The sequence below is a fragment of the Hypomesus nipponensis genome, chromosome 1 (genome assembly GCF_054491055.1).
Source record: "Hypomesus nipponensis isolate SF chromosome 1, ASM5449105v1, whole genome shotgun sequence".
Classification (NCBI taxonomy): Eukaryota; Metazoa; Chordata; class Actinopteri; order Osmeriformes; family Osmeridae; genus Hypomesus; species Hypomesus nipponensis.
Genome location: NC_140361.1, coordinates 10,193,781 through 10,212,844, shown reverse-complemented (window position 1 = coordinate 10,212,844; position 19,064 = coordinate 10,193,781). Strand labels below are relative to the sequence as shown.

The window sequence follows — 19,064 nt, the reverse complement described above, 5'->3', positions numbered from 1 at the left end:
TTAACATTGCTAAATTAACTTTATCCGTTATCTCTCAGTGACGTTTAAAAGTAGCAATCAACATGGACATGATTGAAACAGCTAATGCAAAAGAAAAACTTTTTTTTTAATGTTATTATATATTATGTTATTATATTTAGCCTACTAAATACCTTTGTAATGCGATTTGTGATATACAAATTGTGTCATATTACACAAGATCAGTAAAAAACGAGAAGTACAATAGATTTTTATTTTGAAAATCTTCGGAAATACGCAACCGGAAGTTAGTTTCATCTGTCGAAGCGAGAATCACACTACTACGGTTGAAGATGGCTTCGTCTTTCTGGAAAGGTGTAGTCGGATTTGGTCTTTTTGCCTTGGCCCATGCAGCTTTTTCAGCAGCACAGCGTAAGTATTACATGTGAAAAAGAAACGAACGTATACTTGAATTTCCTTTAAGCTTAGGCTACAATCCGTTATATTTCGATCAAGCTGTGAACAATTGCGGCCTGTCATTGTCACTAGCCAGTTACTGCGTACAACAAGCTTGCACGGTGATGCCTCTTGCCTTGGTACACCTACGAAAACGCTAACCAATTCTGCAGCAACTGAGGCGAATCAAAGATGTATTAAATACGTTGTAACGTTACCTTTGCCAGTAGCAACATGCTGCAGTTCAGGCAATTGGCCACAATTTTAAAGATTACATCATGGCATGAAGGTGTGCTGTGATAAAGGAAAATGTCATAGTTTGCTTATTGTCTCTTTTCCACTTCCCGACAGATCGATCCTACATGCGTTTAACAGAAAAGGAGAATGAAACACTACCAATAGATGTAAGAAATCTTTATTTTACCACTGTAGCACTTCAACAATAGACCATTTGGGCTCTGAATGAGATGTCTAGTGTTTATAATAACAATTCCTTTTTTATTTTGCAGATTGTATTGCAGACTTTTTTAGCATTTGTTTTGACATGCTATGGTATAGTCCACATTGCTGGAGAGTTCAAAGACATGGATGCGTCTTCGGAACTGAAAAACAAGTAAGCATCAATTACCCACCAGGCATCCTACATTCATCCTGTTGACATGTGGTTGAGGTACATGTCAGTGAAGTAGAATGCTCAATGACTTTCTTCCCACCTCTAGGACATTTGACACGTTGAAGAACCACCCGTCTTTCTACCTGTTCAACCACAGAGGCCGGGTGCTCTTCCGTAGCCCGGACCAAGAAGCTTCCACAGCCCAAAACCAACAGGCCCTGCCTTCCAATCCTCTGCGGCTACGCAAGCTGGAGCATTTGCACTGAGACTGGCCTTTTCCTGCCCACATGTCATTTTGTTTCTGTGCACAGATAAGCTTTTTGGTTTAGATGCGAGTGGATTACCCTTGTCCCTCCTTTTAATTTTTCTTTGTACATATATTAATATGCTGTACAATATGCTGTGCATCTCTTTCCATAAAAGTGGTTTCAATATTTAACTCTTGACTGTGCCAACCCCTTCAATTTCAAGGCAGGTTTGTTTGTACATAATTTTGATTGCTAGTCAGTTAAACATCTATCCCTAGTCCTACCCCTTCCAAGTTGCTTCGGGGTATTGTTATTTGTTATTGGACTAAGGGTATAGAGAATGTTTGTTTTATTTGCCACACATTCATCTTGAACAGCTGTCTTGAGCAACTATGTATTTCATGTTTTCTGCTGAAATAAGATTTATCTTATGAGGTGATAAGCCTTTACTTACTCGGAGGGAGAGAATTCCATGACCATCACACCATCTCCCTGAGTTGTGAAGGAGGCTTCAAAGGTAGCTATGAACAAATTATTGCAATACAGAGTTGTGGTAATGGAAACCACTGAAACCAAGCCTGGAGGGGATGAAAGCAGAGGAAGTGTTACAGCAAATCTAATGATACTGTGAACACTGTGGAGACTAATGGTACATTTGCTTGGGCAATGTTTTTTTTTTTTTTTCATTTTGTTAAGACTCAGATTGTTTTTAACTTAATAAAAATCATTCAGAGATTTTACCATGTGTCCTGTGGAGATTTGACTTCCAATAATTGATAGAGAAAATGCATGAGTACACAACCACGTAACACCATCAATAAGGTTATCTTCAAGCCCAAATATCGAAATATGTTTAGACACAATTATATTTTGTAATATTCAGACTTACCCTCTTTTCAATTTGATCCATAAGCATGTAACGTGGACTTAAGATTTCTTGAGAATTCTGCAATACTTAAAATAGGTAGCCACAAAGTATTTCAACAGCATTGTTTTGTTTTTATATATTTATTTTATAAAACCTCGTAAAATTTTCATCATATATAACCATTTATAAAATTGGTTTTATACAACTTTTTTTCAAAATAATATATTTTTATGTTCAGGTATGAACAACATCCAAAAATATTCTATATTCTTTATGAACATTACAAAGTAGTATACATATCTTTCATGTAAAAACAAACTCCATGGACACATCAGAAAAGAACTGTGTTTGTCAACAGGATGCCACGAAGCAGGTGGTGGCTAACCAGCTGTCCCAGTTGTAGAACAGGTGACTGGGGGAGCAGGGGTTTTACTTGCCCCAACAGTTATTCAAGGAGAGAATCAATGGAGAGATTGTGAGGAGCCAAAGAAGAGGAGGAGTTTATAATAGGCTAGGCTCTAGGTCCTGGAGATGGACCAAACAGGTGGCTTCTTATCACGTCTCTGACTCACCAAGGCCCACAAGCAACTGAGCATATACGACTTGACAAGAACTATTGCTTTGAGTCATGTTGGGCTCCATAAAACATTGCTTTCAGGTCATGTCGCTAAGACAACAGATCTACTGAGGATGCATTAGGTCCACCTCTGATTGGACCCCGGCCCTGTCTGTCCACGCAGTACACACACACACGAACAACACAAATCAAAAGAGTTGAGGTAGATCAGATTTCTCATGTGAGACTCAGGTTATTAGGTCAGTACACAGTACACAGTTTACTTCAAATGTGTCTTGAACATTACACTAGCGCTTTACCTAAAGGTCCTTATTGCTTTGGACTGCAATGAGCCCTGCAGCTTGCTGCAGTTAGTCCTAATCATGTTCAGAAATCATGTTAATATGAGTTCCAATGCATGCCTCACATGACAAATCCTGTCCCCTGTCCTACAATGTTCTATCTGCACCGTGTGTGCCATACCTGATTGAACAGTTCAGACAATATCTGTGTGAATGAATTCATGTTTGTAGACAGACCGGAGTCACATGGTCACCACTGGCCGCCGTCAGCGTAGAGAGGATTACATTCAAAGTCTTAGCTGATTGGTCTTCCTTCAGGCTCAATCCTGTGGCCTTCTCCCAAGGTAAAGCCCCCAACCTTTCACCCCTGGGAGGGAGCTGTGCAAGCACAAAGTCACAGCACAAGGACAAGGACTTCAGCCCACATCATGGAGACACCTCATTCCACGTTTGTCCCTCTCCAATCCCCTTCACCACTCCTGTTCTCTCTCCCAGACCAGGCTGGCAGTTCTATGAGATGGTGTGTGCCGTTGTGGCAGTGTTTTCCACATTGGGAGTTTTGTGTTTGTGCACAGTCTTGCTGGGTACCCTGTCCTCGTCACTATCTCCCATGGTCGTTGTTGAGACGGGCAGTCAACAAGTGCCTCTCCTCAATCTCCTCAAGGGCGGTCTCCAACTGCTGGATGAGCACCCGCTTCTTAAACCTGTGGGGGAGGGGGGGACAGGAAATGTACTTATCTGAAAATGTCCATGTTGGTCTGTCAACACAGTGTCACTTAGTGTTCTGAGTTAGCATAGCTCTGTGTTCTTTTCCCTGAGTGTGGCTAGTGGGGTTTACCTGGCAGCCTCTTTGATGGCGTGATGAATAAAATACCTCTGTACCGTCACAGGACCTTTCACCTCCTGCAGGAGCTGGAATATGGTCTCGTAGTCTAAGGGCGACCACAAGCACACGCAGGGTTAAACCCAGGTCCAGATGGTAACAGATATAGGCGTTAACTGTATAGATTTGCATGGGGAACAGTTACTGATCTATACTGACCTAGTTTAAATTCAATCTGACATCTCTATTCAATGATGACACTACATTACACCATTGCCTGGTTTATGTTACTGTAGGTATGTGTGTGGTGCTAGCAATACACAAATCAGGTTAAACTCACTACGTCCAGGTTTCCGGACCTCCTTGATAACTCGCGTGCGCAGCTCTGCGTTGCTGCCATCTAGTGGCATCACCACCACCGTCCCCGGCATGGCCAGGTCCGCTCCAGCGTCTCCTAGCGCCTCCTCCTGGCCTGGGGGGCTCAGACCGCTGTAGTTCTGCTGCCTCTCAGAGGGTCGCTCGTCCAGCCCATCCTCATCCAGCCTGTCCTCCATCTCGCCCCTGTCCTCCCCACTGTCCCCATCACACATTCCTTCCCGTTCGTCCAGGGGGAGCGAGGCTGGGCTCCCTCCCTCGCCGTCCACCTCTGCAGGCCAGCCGTCCCCCGGATCATCCCCCAGACCCCCCTCCCCATTACTGTCGATGGCCAACACACTGTTGCCCTCCGCTCCTGGGGGGAGAGAAGAGGACGCTTCACTACATGGCCAGGGGGAGGAACCGCATGATCAAATAGACATCGTTTTTTTTGCATCCTGCATCATCCTAATGTAATTAATCTTAATACTACTACACTATACTATACATACCATAAACCTTAGTCAGATAACTTTGCACATTGTCCAGCCCTCTGATCTCCCTGTATACCCCATTCAAGGTCCTATCCTGTAGATGCTTTATCTCTTTCCCACCTTTGTGCAGTGGGATGGGCTTGATGAGTCCCGCCTGTCCCAGGGCCCCCGCCGGCCCCTTCCCCAGCACATGGTTGGTGATGATGGGTGGAGTCTGTGGCCGGCGCAGCAGAGGGGACATGCTCCGCCTCCTCTTCAGGGCGGAGCCCAGGTTGGGATCACCGCCGGCCCTCTTCTTGTTCTGGGGCCCCGTTACGAACTCGTCCGCTTCGTCTATCATCATCCCCTGTCGGATGAAAGACGAGATCCATCATTGTTTGTATTTAGGCATTAGAAACGTGTCACGTGTACATGGAAATGTGTTTGCTTGTTATTCATGAGTGCTGGTACCTTCTTGTCCTGTTTGAAGGGGTTTCCAAATGTGTGCAGGCGTTTGGGTTGGTCGGGGTCAATCTCCCTCAAAGGGGAAGGCATCAGCTTAAGGTACTCTTGATAGTTCCCCATCTGTGCCACTGGGATACTATGAAGGTAGTCTAATAACAAGCAAGTTGGCCCATTAAAACCACCGTAAGGTCATTCATCCTCATTGGGATACTGTTTTAATTGGGCTTCGGAGAACAACACTATTAGGGCCATCCCCATCTCCCCCAAGGGATCTTCCAAATTACCCATGTATCTATCTATCTAACTATGTACCTTCATCTTGTCCTCGGATGAGCTTCTGAGTAGTCCGCAGCAGGTTGGAGCGCATACGTGTCAGCTGATCTAGAAGGTTCCGTCTGGGGATGTCATAGGCGTTCCGGTAAGCCTGTGGCTTCAGGTCCTGAGGAGAGAAACCAACAGAACTCCAGTGAGAGCCCAAACAACCCCCTCCCTCTCACAGTTGTCCCTCTCACTGCCCTCACAACCACCGAGCACCACGCGAGCCTCCCGCCTCCTGTACCTTGTTGAGCAGCGCAATCTGAAAGCCGGCAAACTCTTTGAAGTTGACGTCTGCGAGGCGCAGGGGCATCTCCCCGGTGATCCCCTGGAGCAGCTGTTTGAAGTCCTTGCGGTGGGCCAGGGACAAGGCGCTGGAGTGGTTCTTCACTTTGATCCCCGTCTCCTGGGGAGGCCTCTTCCCGACGGACACAATCAAACGGTCTGATTCCATCTTGGCCTGAAGATAGACATGAAAACAAACTTGTATTACACCAGCTGCACATGTATGTGCGTGGATGTGTTGTAGGCTACACAGACGCCGCTCTGGTGTGGAGACAGAGGAAGGATGGGGTCGGACTGACCTGCTGGCTGAGTTTCTTTAGGTAGGAGATGACACTGTAGCTGAGGCCACAGTCCATGTTGTCTGAGATCAGGTTGGGTGCTCCCATCATCCTCAAGGCTTTCTTCAAGGGCTGTTAAGAGGAAGCCAAAAAGAGACAGAGAAATAGAGAGACAGACAGACAAGCCAGAGAGAGAGAGAGAGTTTAGGGTTGCTCCTGTATCGATACAGGCACAGACATGATAGGAACAGAGACGAGATGTGGCTCCATGCGTTACCAAGAGAAAGTAAGGAGGCATGGTCTTCAGGTACATCTCGAAAGCCTGCCGCCATTTGGGGTTTGGCTTCAGTTTATGCACTTTAAACAGGTCATCTGTGAAGAGATACAGAGGAAAATGAGGGAGGGATGCAGAGGAGATATCACTATGCAAAATACTCCACTGGTGCAAGCCTCCTTTACCGAGTAGTGGCAGGAGAACAGGGTAGTTGTAAGGCATGACAAAGAGGTTGACACAAGTGAGAGTGGTGCTGGCCTTCAAGTAGCCAAAGGGCTCAGACAGGTCACTGTGCTTCCCACTGCTGTTGACAAACACCTGGAGAGGGAGGGGGAGGGGGGGGGGGCAGGAGGAGAATGACAACAAGCTCTGACTGACATGTATAAAACATACTCCAAAAAGCTAGTGGATGCCGGCGGTTGTTTGCTTGCTTGTTTGCTTGCTTGCGTGTGTGTTTACTTTACCTGCCAGCACATGTGAGGAGACTTCCTCTCCAGGATGTACTGGGTGAGGGGCGAAGGCTCCAGCTCGTACTTGTCAAAGGGCAGCTTGTCAATCACCATGGGCTCACAGTCCACGCAGGAGAAGCGCACCACAGGGTGGGAGGAGCGGGGCGGCTTGGGGAAGAGCGGATGGACAGAGGGAGACGGAGTATTTACTGTCTATAACTTTTATCTCTCTCAACACAAACCTTATCTGGGTAGGACAGCGGGGAACAAAAAGAGATTAGAGAGTATACAACCCTATGATGGATTGTTCAAAGGCTTCTGTCTGCTAGCAGTCAGTCTTGCCCTCAGGCCAGTGGTCAGGAGAAATACAGCTCCCAGAAAGCAACAGTGAGGAGAGCATGACTACCTATTATCCAAGCCATTTGAATCTAGAGCATCCCTGCAGTCGTATGCACTCTGCAGTGGCTAAATGGTCACTCTCCCTTTCAGGTTAATATCCTTCATGAATGTCAAATGAGGGGGACTAATGAGAAACTAATGGGGCCTCTCTTTGGTGGTCTGGTCAGATGTAAAAAATGAGTGCAGCTTCCACCCTCCACTCACCAGAGTAGGGGAGTTCTGGTCCGGCCAGAAGGACTCTGGGATGGGCCAGTGGCCAACGGGCACCCCTGTCTTGGGGTTGGGCCGTACGTAGATGAGCTTGTGGCAGCTGTGCCAGGGCTGCGGACTGAAGGAGGACACGGGTCGGACCGGGTCCACCACACCATCTGTACACACACAGACGGACACAGTGAGAGAGGCAGCCTCTCAACCATACAACACTAACACAGATGTGGGCTCAATAGTCTCATCAATTCATACTTTTGGTGAACGACTTGTGGGTTCGGGATTTCTCAACGGAATTTTGAAAGGAAAGAAATGTTTGCGGAGCATTCAAATGAGTCCCTCTTTTTTCAGAAGACTGAGACAGCTGTGTGCTGCACATCAATCAACTACCTTCAGAGTCACCTTGAGATGCAACCAGCAGATGCAAACTCAGCCCGGCCCACCTCTGGAACATACCTTCACCAATCGGAGGCGGGTCCGGCCCTGTCTTCTCAAAGTTAATGACGACGCCGCTCAGAACCTTCTGGACCAGAGACTCCAGACACTGGTTCAGCATCCTCTGAGTCCTTACACAGTACGACCGTCCTGAGAGATGGAGAGGAGAGAGAGTTGTGTTTCCTCCTCTGGCAGAGAATAGACACTAAGAATACATGAGAGTCAGTGTTGCAGAATAAATACCCAGTCAATGAGAACATTACAGGTGTTGCATTATAAATGACTCCAGACACCATTAGCACTGCAGTGTCATAAACAGCAGAGAGGTAGAGAGCAGGACAGTTGTGGTCCTAAACCAGGGTGCTTACAAATCAGGAAAAGATATTGCTGAAAATCAGTCTTCTTTACAGCTAAAAAGCTGTCCCTAATGGCCTCCTCCTCCCTACCTCCGGTGACCTCGCACATCTGGGTGATGGCAGACTCGTCCGTGGGGACGCTGCCCATCTGCTCGCTGTCGGGCGTGGAGGCCCCGGGCAGGCGGAGCACCAGGGCAAAGAGACGCTGGTCCCAACGGAAAGGCTCCTTGGTCAGCTCGCTGCCCGGCAGAGGAGAGTTCAGGGGCAGGTGCAGCTGGGGAAGTCAGGGAGTACATAAAGGAGAGGGTGAGGTAGTGTACATGATAACATGAAACATGTCAAGGTCAAGCAGTGTTTCCCCTTGTCGTTTTTTCCCCCTGACCTACTATCATGTCCATACACTTGAGAAGCAATGCTTTTAAAAGCATCAAATCCCCATATCTGCGAAAGCAACAGGGATTTGAACCTGGGACGTCACCGAGCTATACCCATTTCATGCATACAAGGAGACGGGACACACACACTGGGTCCAATGAAGTCTAGGGGGATTTTCAACGTATTGGTCTCAGAGGCTGAGACGGACAGACAGGTTTCAGCCTCTGGTTCTGAGCTGGCGTCTTTGGGTGTGTGTCAGATGACAGGAGACTGCTGTCACCTCGTCAGGCACGCCCGAGCTGTGTGTCAGCTTGTTCCCGTCCGTGATGGTGATGATCACAGACGGCTCCAGGAAGAACGGGTTACGGCCCTGAGGGGAAAAGACAGTCGGCGTTAAAAGACTTTCAAATGCACCATTCAATGTGGGTTACTGTTGGACTGGCTTCTGTGTCTACAGAGCTCAGCCACGCAGGCATATTGAGATGTACAGTCACCAAGCAGCCCTTCTGCACGGCACTGGGAAATGTCCCTTATCATGAATGACATTCACCTACATTCAGACAGCCCATTACTCTTATGTAGACCTTTACAATGACATTGTCAGGAACGACAACCAGTTCAAACATGCACTACAGATACATTCTATTCATCCAGAGGTGGTATGGGTACAGAATTCTGCGCTGCCCCCTTTTCTGCTGTCGATGCTCAACGGCTGGCCATGCTGGGAGAGGAGGAAGGGGAGGAGGAGGAGGGGAGGAGGAGGAGGAGGAGGAGGAGGAGGAGGGGGGGGGAGGGGGAGGAGGAGGAGGAGGAGGAGGGGGGGGAAGGGGGAGGAGGAGGAGGAGGGGGAGGGGGGAAGAGAAGTAGTGTCCTTGTGTGAGTCTTTGAGGACAGAGACCAGCTCTTCCTCTGTACTGTAGGGGTCAGCGTTCTCTCTACCACACTTACTGGGAGAATACCTAAGTAGATTTACACTACTGATGCACACCACTAGCCTAACCCTCTCAAGTGTGCTAATCCATCATAGCTTTCAGGCAAAGGTTCGGAGAACAATGTGTGAGGATGGAGTGCTGATGACGACTGATGCAAGCCACAGTGGAGTGAGCTCCGATTGGATGTCACCTAACTCGGCATGCACTAACTTGTTGATGATCTAGTAGTCATTTCTAACATGATATGAATAAATGATCATCTAATCTAAAGGAGGTAATGAAAGAATGAAACCATTATGAAGGGGGAACTGTGAGGGAACGGTGGCAATGGAACCCAGTTGAAAAATTCCAGAAGGTGTGTGTGTGTGTGCGCGCGCCTACCTGTCCATAGTTGTCGATGCCAGAGACGAGGCGGTTGAGGTTCATCAGGTCAAACGCTGTGCGGAGGGCGTGGCCCAGCGTGGTCAGACCAGACGCCTGCAGGTTCTTCAGCTCACTCATGAAGGTAGCATGGTTCTCCTTCCAGCCCGCCTGAAACCCACATGGATCCTGTGTCACATCACACTCACAGCGACACACTCTCGGAGGGAGCCAACCCGACGTCACACAACACCATGAACAGGCATAAACATCCCCTCGTAAACAACCACACATCACACGCAAACACACACTCAGAGAGCATCAAATTACCTTGACCCCAGAGCATTGAGGCTCACTATTTCTCATATTAGAAATTGTGCTCAGTTTGCGAGACAGAATGCCTGAATGGCCAGTATGATCTGCTTGTGAACATGATATTACCATGGCAGAGAGATTCAATTAAAAGATGTTATTGTTCTCCTTGAACATGTCTGATGTGTATAAAGCCCTACTAGAAGGCCTAGACACTAATAACTCTCTCAGAATAACATCTCCCAGTGCTGACTATCCATAGGGAGAGAAGTTCTTCCCGTGGGAGAGTAGCTAACTGTGAGTGTGTGGCTGCTGGCTGGCTGACTGGCTGGCTGCTCCTGGTCTCCAGGGAGGTCAAGTACCTTACAGTTACAGCCTTATGCTTAATCTAAGGATGACCTGAAGCTTACCAGCGTTTTGGTAGTGCTACCATGCTTCTTTAAGAGAGAAAGGAGGCGATAGAGAGAAAGAGAGTGCAGAAGAGTGAAACAAGTTAAAGAAGGAATGTGTTCAATGAGCGAAAGCAAAGCACACAAAAAAGAGAAAAACATTAAATCAATGCAAACCACATTCCATGACTGAGTTAATGGGACTACCCCATATAAAGAACCACAATAACACATGCTGTAGTCGGCACAGACACAACTAACACACACACACGCAAACCACCAAGTGGAATCTGGAGCCACCTTTCTTTTTTGAGAAGTGACTGAAAACTAAAATCCTGCTGTCAGGCAGTTCAACTCCTAGGACTTCCTCACACTCAATAATTCAGACAACACTATATTTCAGTTTCTTTCCTGCTCGACTCTCCTTTTCTTCCACATAAACAATTCATTGCCTGCAAGTGTGCAATCAGGGTTCCTCCTTTTATCATAACCTTGTCTAAGCTGGCAACTAAGAGTAAACAAGATAGAAGGTCGACAGGGAAGAGACAGAAGAGGGCCCAGGGAGAGCTGTGCTCCGGCAGTGTGTTGCTGTATTCATGGCCATGGAAATGTAGGCTAATGCATGGAGATCAGCATAGTGGCTGTATTGTATTAGCACAGTGACACTGTAATGCAGTGGGCTGTGCTCACTGTAACAGCACATCCGTTAATAGCCAATAGTGTAAGCTAGTGACATAGGCACAGACAAGGGGTCACGGGGGCTTTCCTGTCTGGATCTCTGTCACCGCTTCCAGTATTAGATCATGCCATTTGTATTAGTGTGTTTTCTAAAAGCATTACATCAGGACAACGGCCATGTACTGTCAGTCTAAAGACTTAAAAACAAACAAACAGATAAGTTGCTCTGTTTAAGGCCCAGTGAGGAAGCGAGGAAGAGTCCTACTGTAAATACAAACTAGTTCCTATGGTCCTTCAATAGACTTCAAAACTTGACAGGACCGCAATTCGGTACAAAGGGTGCAATAATGTTCTCAACAGTAGGAGTGTGCTGCTTCCATCTTGGCCTGAGGAGCTGTCTATAGGCTGCAGCTGGTCGAGGCTGCATGAGACAGAGCCCAGGAGAGGGAGGGTCACTGCTGCCGGAGCGCTCGCAGGATATGCAGCTGGATCCTCCTGCCTGTGACAGGAATGCTCTTGAGGTTCCGACTCCTTGACTTCAGTGCAGAGCCAGATAAGAGATGACAACTTTGCGTGAGAGCAATTATGAGAGGAAAAGAGTGTTTATTATCAAGTAAGTATCAGCATGTACCTGTCACAGGCATCCAAAGCCAGCTCCCAGACACACAGGGCCAAGATAGATGCGGGCAGCTAACGCATGCCTGTATGATTAGAGCTCCAGTGTTTCACATTTGTAAACCTCACCCAACCAAACATTACAAAAACAACTCTCGCATTCCCATGGACCTGTTAGGCACCAGTTGACTCATAAGTGGTGGATGAGAGCCACACACCAGTAAACAGAGAATGCCATCTGCCTAGTAGCATGTTATGCCAAAGACGAAAGAAGTGTGAAGTAAAAGAGAGAGAAGGAAGTCCAAGTGGAAAAAAATGTCAGCAGCAGGGCAGGCAGAAGGAAGAATGACGTTCCTCTGGTCCATGAGCAGAACAACAAGTGAGCTCAGACTAGAGAGACGGAAAGACAGCATTGTCTCAGCTAGCGTCTCCATGGATCTCCACTCTGATTAGCTGCTGAATATGTCATGAATAATGAAGCGGGGCTAAAGAGAGTCTCTCAGTGGAAGTCTACAAATCCAGTGGTCAGATGCCATAACACCCCACAACACATTCACAGCCGTTATATGTTGAGCCGTCCCTGCCTGTCTGGTAGTGAACAGGCCCACATTCAGGGGGATCCTTCCTACATGTGCTAGGCTACAAACACAGCTAATCGCCTTGAGACATTTCACATCGGAAAAGGCACCAAAACTGGCATGTACGGACAGCAAGTTAACATTTTATGTAATGTACCCTTTATCCTCGCAATATGTGGGAGAGAGGATGTGGGTGTATTCATGGAGGGTTGAGGGTGGGTGGGAGGTGAAGGGGGTGGGGGTGTAGGAGGATAAGAAAAGCCCCCTGGAGGATGTCTGGCCACCTGCCAGAGAGAGCGAGCTAATGAACTGCGAGGGAATGAACCACTAACACACTGTCAAAGTCAAACGACAAATACAGCTCTCCTTTAGCTACATAGAGCTGCAGGCTGTGCCTTCAACACCTAAGCAGCATACATGTGAGGCTATTGAAGTATCAATCATTTTCAATCAAGTGTATGCAATGTATTTTTAATTATTCACTTAAGACTCAGTTCAAAGCGATGTGAACATGTGCCTGTGGGAGGTTAAAATCACATGGTTGGTATGGTTTAAAGGTATGTGACATTTGAAAAGGCCTCTTCCCACCTTATCCATTACTATTGTGTGGAAGAGAACATTCTTGTTTTTAAAATCCTCAGGGCGAGTCCTTATGTGCTTTCAACTTGTACATTACAATGCCACAAGACAGTTGTACTTGTAAGCTTAGACTTGATCTAATGACTCTCCGTGCCTTATTTAATGATTGTCATGGGGTTGGCTGCACTATTTCTTTTCAAGGATCACTGTTTATCAAGCTGAGGGTGGAGCAAGTTATGGTGTGTGTGTGTGTGTGTGTGTGTGTGTGTGTGTGTGTGTGTGTGTGTGTGTGTGTGTGTGTGTGTGTGTGTGTGTGTAGGGGCTGTGACGTAAAACATGTACATGCAAGGGCATTTTCTAAACTAGTAATGACCGTTAAAACAGATGACAACTTGTGATGTAAACTCGTATTTAGACGTAAATATATGTTGTGTGAACGCCTACATAATATTTAGATGAGGAAAGAGGGTGTATCACATGAAGTAAGTTAGAGTTGCCCAGTCCACATTGGCCAATGGAAGTGCATGGAGGTCAGCCATAGAGCGGGTGTGAGGGGAGGGCATGAGAAGATGTGCAGGTTACTTGGCCAATCCACTACAATAAAAAAGAGACGTCATGACAGATAATAAATCTCTCCGCCTCCATCTCAGCGCCCGAGAGCTTTCCCAACACAAAAGCAAAATGTCTGCTATGTTTAGAGGCAGCGCTGCTCCGGGTCTGCGGGTATTTTAACAAAATAGCCGTTTTCACCACCGGGAGGCCAGCCAACCCGCGGCTAGAAACCAGAGGGACAGTAGAGTCTCATTGACAGAAAAATATCTGCGCCTAGTCACATGAAATATTTAATTTTGAATTACCTTAACTCCGTATGGCGGATCATCGAATGTAACTAGCATGTACCTGTCGCCTCTACTAGCCGGGTCTCGGGCACGCAGCTGTCAAAAGAAAATCATACAGTACATATTAACGTGTCGAAGGGACTTTACTCCATTCAGGCATATCGCTATTGTGGAAAAAAAGTCGGGGTAAAATTATTCTTTACCTTCATAAAGATCTCAACCGCGCCTTTAGCAATGTCCAGATACGACGTACCCAAATAAGTGCGCTGATTCATAGAAGCGGACGTGTCTATCAGGAAAAGTAAAATAGGCATCTTAAATGTAGGCCTATAGATATACAGCTATATGCTTTCTAAAATAACTATTATCGTCATATGACCTATCTTGCGGCCAGGGCATGCACATATGTGTGTATATATTTTGTTATAATCAGACCCCCCCAGAAGAGGGTCGTACAGCCACCCCTTGCCGCTGCCTGACTATCTGTCTTTCCCAAGCTCTACTGGGCTCGCGCTGTTGAAGTTCTGTGTTCTGAACAGAGTGAAACGCCTTCGTCCCATCGCCATCATTGTATTGGCTGAGCCTGTTCACAGTGGCCACTCCCTACCGTGTATAAATATGTAATGAGGTCGAGACGGTTTTCTTATCCGCCTTCGAGCTACTCAGTACAGCTGAGCGCAGTAGTTACGCTATAGCCTACAGAGCAAATGTAATCATATTTAGTTATGGACGCTTACGTTATGTTTGTTGTTTCGAAGCGATATTTGTCTTAAAATATTTCCATTTAAGTTATGTCTATAAACTGTAAGATACATCTAGTGATAATCTGCCAAACTCTCTAGAATACAGTGTAATAGTGTACATGAAACGCTACGCTGCGTACTCTGGTTCCCTTTTGCCGCCCTGGTGGGGGTGGGGAATGTTGTTGCTGTACGGTAGCCTACACTTTTTTTTTTAAACAATTAATTTGCCTTCTTTTAAATCTACCCATGAAAGCTAGAGCAACTCGAAGCGCCATGTTATTGTAAAAACTCGGGCCATTAATACGTGCCCACGTCCTCGTAACAGTAGCCTAAACTGAGCTAACATGGCTCCTAGCTGTTAGTCATTGCAATTACGCTACTGAGGAAGCGTTGTCTGAGGAAGTATTGGTAGGCCTATATCGTTTCTATATTTCCTTTTAAGATATCCGCTTTTATTCTAGACAACGCCCGCCTTCTGATTTGCTTGCTCAATGTGGATCGTGTTTGTCCAGTGTCTACTTGCATATGTGTGAGCAACCAGCCCACGAGCCTGTACAGAAGGCTACATCCTTTTATAGGTTAGAAAGCTTGGTTGCATAATCATTGATGACATTCACAACAGATCAAATATAAACTTGAAAGCCAGATCTCGCACAATGTGACCGACAATACAATTAAATGCATTCCCCAATTCCACCACTAACGTTTCAGGCCTCTTAAGTGGTGGCAATTAAGCGACAGTCAGTGTCCCTATTTCTTTCAGGCCTTTTGCTTTGTGAATGTTCCGTCAGAAACAAATATGAGTACAATTAAATAGATCACTGGCCATATATTAATGTTCTTAGGAGACTGACAGAGATAGGTAGGCTAATACTGCCCTGTATAACAGATGAAATGGTTGCAACTTTTTATCTGAGTGAATTTATTTTCATTGACAAAATGGGTGTCTTGCGGAGTCGTTTGTATCCAAGTTGGTTATGCTCACAACTAGGATCATACACAACTCGAAAAGAGCTTAGAATCATGATTATTTTAGTTATGGACGTTTATGGAGCAGTGACATTAATGACGTAATGAATCTACTCTGGCGGAATTCCTTTGCCTCCAGTATCCCAGCATTCACCGCGCGATCTGCAGTGTATTGACAAAGAACAGCGAGAGAAAAAAAAACAGGGTGGGATCATCAAAACAGTAGCCTAACGTGCCTAAAGCAACCCTTATAAATTGACGGCGAAAAGGTAAAGCAGCATTTCAAATATATCTAATGGTTATTCAGCTGAAGTTACATTCACTCGCTTTAAATCGTTTACATGACAACGCTTGTTGTTTGAGTTAAGCAAACCTGCCAGATAAGCTAGCTACAGTAGCGTAGCTATTTGTAATTGCATGTCAGCTCGCCAGCAGTTGTTGTCTGTCTGGGTCTTTGTTTTGATAGCTGGCTAGTGCTAGCTAGCTTATGACAGACGCATTTCATGCTTGTCCCATGTTTGAACGATGTTGCTAGCTAGCAATAATAGGACATTTGTTTGATTGCTCTTTGCCAATTTTTTGTACATTACGATGAGTGATAGAATTTTTGTTAGCTTACATTTCGATACGCTCGTCAGTAGCCTACCTAGTGAGTGTCGTTCTCAAGTTAAGGTAAGGTTACAAGCTTGTTTTACGTTACTAATGAGTTGTCTGTCTTTATTGTAGAAACATATACAATAGTGTAAGCCATTGGTCAATAGCGAACCAGATTTTAACACAAATTCTTCTCCTAGGTCATGTAAAAGAAAAAAAGTTTCATGAACAAAAAGTTATATTTTTGAATCTCACATGATAAGTATAGGTTACAGGTTAGGCTAAGTCGTCATGTTTAAAAGGCGGTCTCTGTTATTGTCCAGTGTTCAGCCAACTTGTGTTGTTCTATAATGTTGCGACACCACACAACCTCGGAAATGTCGGAGTGAGCGAGATGCTTCAAGTAAACATGTTCACGTGACTAGCCACGTGGAGTGAAATGCAACTGAAGAACAAGTGATACTAACCAGACACAAGATCTGAGTGCTTGTCACAACAGCCCAATGCTGCTTAAATCTAGCTATAATAGCCATGAGCGGTTACACTTTTTCTTTTCTACTGTTACCTCATATTTGCTACCCACGATCTTCAGTATTGAGTCTCGAGTGACCCATCCTTTTCTGTGTTGTCCACAAAGCAGGACCACACCATGCCCTTAAGGAGCTGAGAGTGGGAAGGCCCATTGAGCCAGAGTGGAGGTCACACACCTGCACAGCTCCCCGAGAGAGAGACGCTGCCCTGCCAAACAGAGGACGAGAGACAGGGGAGCAGAAGAGAGCTCAGCTGGAGCCAATGCAGCAGCAGCAGGGCCGGCAGCCGGAGCTTGTGGAAGGAAGCCTTCCCGTGTTTGTGTTCCCCACAGAGCTCGTCTTCTATGCCGATGAGCAGACGTCCCACAAGCAGGTGCTCACCCTCTACAACCCCTATGAGTTCGCACTCAAGTTCAAAGGTCGGTGAAATTACAGTAAAAATTGGCTTTTTGGTTTGATTGTATTACATGCAGAACACGTCTGGGTATCCATAACTTAAACCCAACCTCTACGCATGTCTTCTCCCCTACAGTGCTATGCACAGCGCCAAACAAATATACTGTGGTGGATGCCACCGGAGCGGTCAAACCACAGTGCTGTGTTGACATGTGAGTAATGGAACAGAACCTGTTAGCGCTCAAGTGAACCTTCTCTTTGTCTTTGTCTTCCAACATTCCAAAACGGAACACTGAAGGCTGAAGCATTATTCTAATGTTTCTATGGCAACACTCTGCTCTCAGAGTGATCCGACACAGAGATGTACGGCCCTGCCACTATGGGGTGTACGATAAGTTCCGGCTGCAAGTGTCGGAGCAGAGCCAGAGGAAGGCCTTGGGCCGGAAGGAGGTGACGGCCACGCTGCGGCCCTCGGCGGCCCAGGAACCCCCCAGCCCCCGTCCTCAGGAGGAAGAGGGCAGGCTGAAGGTGCAGCTGGCCGACAGTGTGTTCTTTGAACAGACTGCATTCCAGACAGGTAAGGCAAGCCCCCTCTTTGAGTGAGATGTAACAGTGGTTGTGGTAAAAGGGTTTGTCCAAAAACGTTAGCTCCTTCTCTTGTCACTAGATGGCGCCAAACTCCAGTGCATTTAGTCATTTGCAATGCAAGTCAGTAATGGACTTGGTAAAGCGTTGCTGTCTGTTTTCCTGTGTTTAAACAGAGAGCCGGGTTGTGTCAGGAGGGCCCAGTCTTCTGACGGTGCTGCTGGGATTGGTGTGTATGGCTGCCCTCATGCTCCCTACCCTGGGGGAGCAAGAATCCACCGTGCCTGTCTACCTCCACTTAAGTGTTAACAAAAAACTTGTAGCTGCTTATGTTCTAGGTGAGCACCACATTTGCCATACTAGCCATAACATTTGACATATCAAATGTTATGGCTAGCCAAAATTACATTTATTTGACTATTAAGGACCTCTCCTGTAATTCTTCTTCTTAAGACCTTGTGATAAGTTAAGTTAGTATCCTTTAGTGCTCAAATGCCTACAGTTATTCAGTTTGAGCTCACTCTTTGTGGTTTATCTTGCAGGTCTTCTTACAATGGTTATTCTGCGTACATGAAGTTCATTTCTCACTGGAGTGAGAGAAAGAGAGGAACAGATGAAGCAAAATAAAGAAGAGGATCTTCACACCCCCAAGGCCATGTGTGACAGGGTAGTGGTGGGGGAGGGGGGACGGGGGTGGGGTATCAGGTCAATTTGCCCCCTTCCTCTAAAAACATACATTTATACATCTTCAAAATACAAGACTGAACTGATGCAAATAACATAGACCTTCAGCGCTGAAGCTAGAAGGGGGAAAATGCTCAAAGGCTGTGTGAGTCAGTGGCCCTGGGCTTGTATAGAAATATTGTGGAGGGGGTAGGCTTGAATTAAAAATGTTGTCTGACTTCATATACCCTGTGTCTGTCTGTCTGTTTTCATGGTCATTTTGTACCAGAAAATGGGGAACTGAGTGTTTAACTGATTGGCTGTTATACAATGGTAAACTTTAACATGATAAATAAATGTATATTAAAAAAAACAACGCTTTTGTCCTGTCCTCAACGGTTACCACATCTAATGCTTATGTTGGTGTCAACTCGATACAAACTTTTTTTTTTTTTTTATAGCATAGCTTTTGACTAAATGCAGTTACATGCATGTGGGAATATTTGGAGTGTTACATTTCAGCAACAATACAAGGTTTGACATGTGACCAAAGGAATTGATTTCTTCCTATGAAAGACAATGGTTTACTTGCTGTACACCTTATCGTTGTTACTTAAAAATGCTTAATAAAGTCCCAACACTCGTCTGTGTTGTATTATTGGTAAATCCATCCGGTCTAGACAGAATGTGGCTACAGGTAGTGCAGCATACACATAAAACACTTTACTCCCAGCTTGACTCCCAAGACAAATCTCCAAATGAGGATTTCATGGCAGTAAACAAAAATGTTTAGTTAAATTAGCAGTACCACAT

General features: G+C 46.0%; 3 protein-coding genes across 5 annotated transcripts; 2 read left to right on the top strand and 1 right to left on the bottom strand.

Moving 5' to 3' along the window:
• The first annotated feature begins 238 nt into the window (after positions 1–238).
• mmgt1 (membrane magnesium transporter 1) lies at positions 239–2,015 on the top strand. The gene is made up of 4 exons (XM_084699073.1): positions 239–390; positions 766–818; positions 924–1,027; positions 1,134–2,015. Exons 1-4 carry the CDS (start codon positions 312–314, stop codon positions 1,291–1,293), a joined length of 396 nt encoding a protein of 131 aa, XP_084555199.1. The 5' UTR covers positions 239–311; the 3' UTR covers positions 1,294–2,015.
• Positions 2,016–2,277: 262 nt separating this feature from the next.
• On the bottom strand, positions 2,278–14,295 carry ints6l (integrator complex subunit 6 like). The gene is made up of 19 exons (XM_084688050.1): positions 13,975–14,295; positions 13,790–13,867; positions 9,803–9,952; positions 8,770–8,859; positions 8,205–8,388; positions 7,780–7,908; positions 7,321–7,484; positions 6,733–6,885; positions 6,454–6,586; positions 6,272–6,366; positions 6,016–6,126; positions 5,676–5,891; positions 5,429–5,555; positions 5,123–5,265; positions 4,793–5,018; positions 4,165–4,554; positions 3,840–3,933; positions 3,590–3,705; positions 2,278–3,379 (listed from the first exon to the last, which is right to left on the bottom strand). The coding sequence occupies exons 1-18, from the start codon at positions 14,083–14,085 to the stop codon at positions 3,603–3,605; spliced, it is 2,697 nt and encodes an 898-aa protein (XP_084544176.1). The 5' UTR covers positions 14,086–14,295; the 3' UTR covers positions 2,278–3,379; positions 3,590–3,602.
• A 1,326-nt stretch (positions 14,296–15,621) lies between these two features.
• Positions 15,622–18,494, top strand: mospd1 (motile sperm domain containing 1). 3 transcript variants are annotated; one of them, XM_084688051.1, is made up of 6 exons: positions 15,622–15,752; positions 16,718–17,026; positions 17,140–17,215; positions 17,348–17,580; positions 17,765–17,926; positions 18,131–18,494. In XM_084688051.1, exons 2-6 carry the CDS (start codon positions 16,870–16,872, stop codon positions 18,160–18,162), a joined length of 660 nt encoding a protein of 219 aa, XP_084544177.1. In that variant the 5' UTR covers positions 15,622–15,752; positions 16,718–16,869; the 3' UTR covers positions 18,163–18,494. The 3 variants fall into 3 exon arrangements, with proteins under 3 accessions (XP_084544177.1, XP_084544178.1, XP_084544179.1); XM_084688052.1 differs by having other exon boundaries at positions 16,715–17,026; XM_084688053.1 differs by lacking the exon at positions 15,622–15,752 and adding an exon at positions 16,024–16,155.
• The last annotated feature ends 570 nt before the right edge of the window (positions 18,495–19,064 follow it).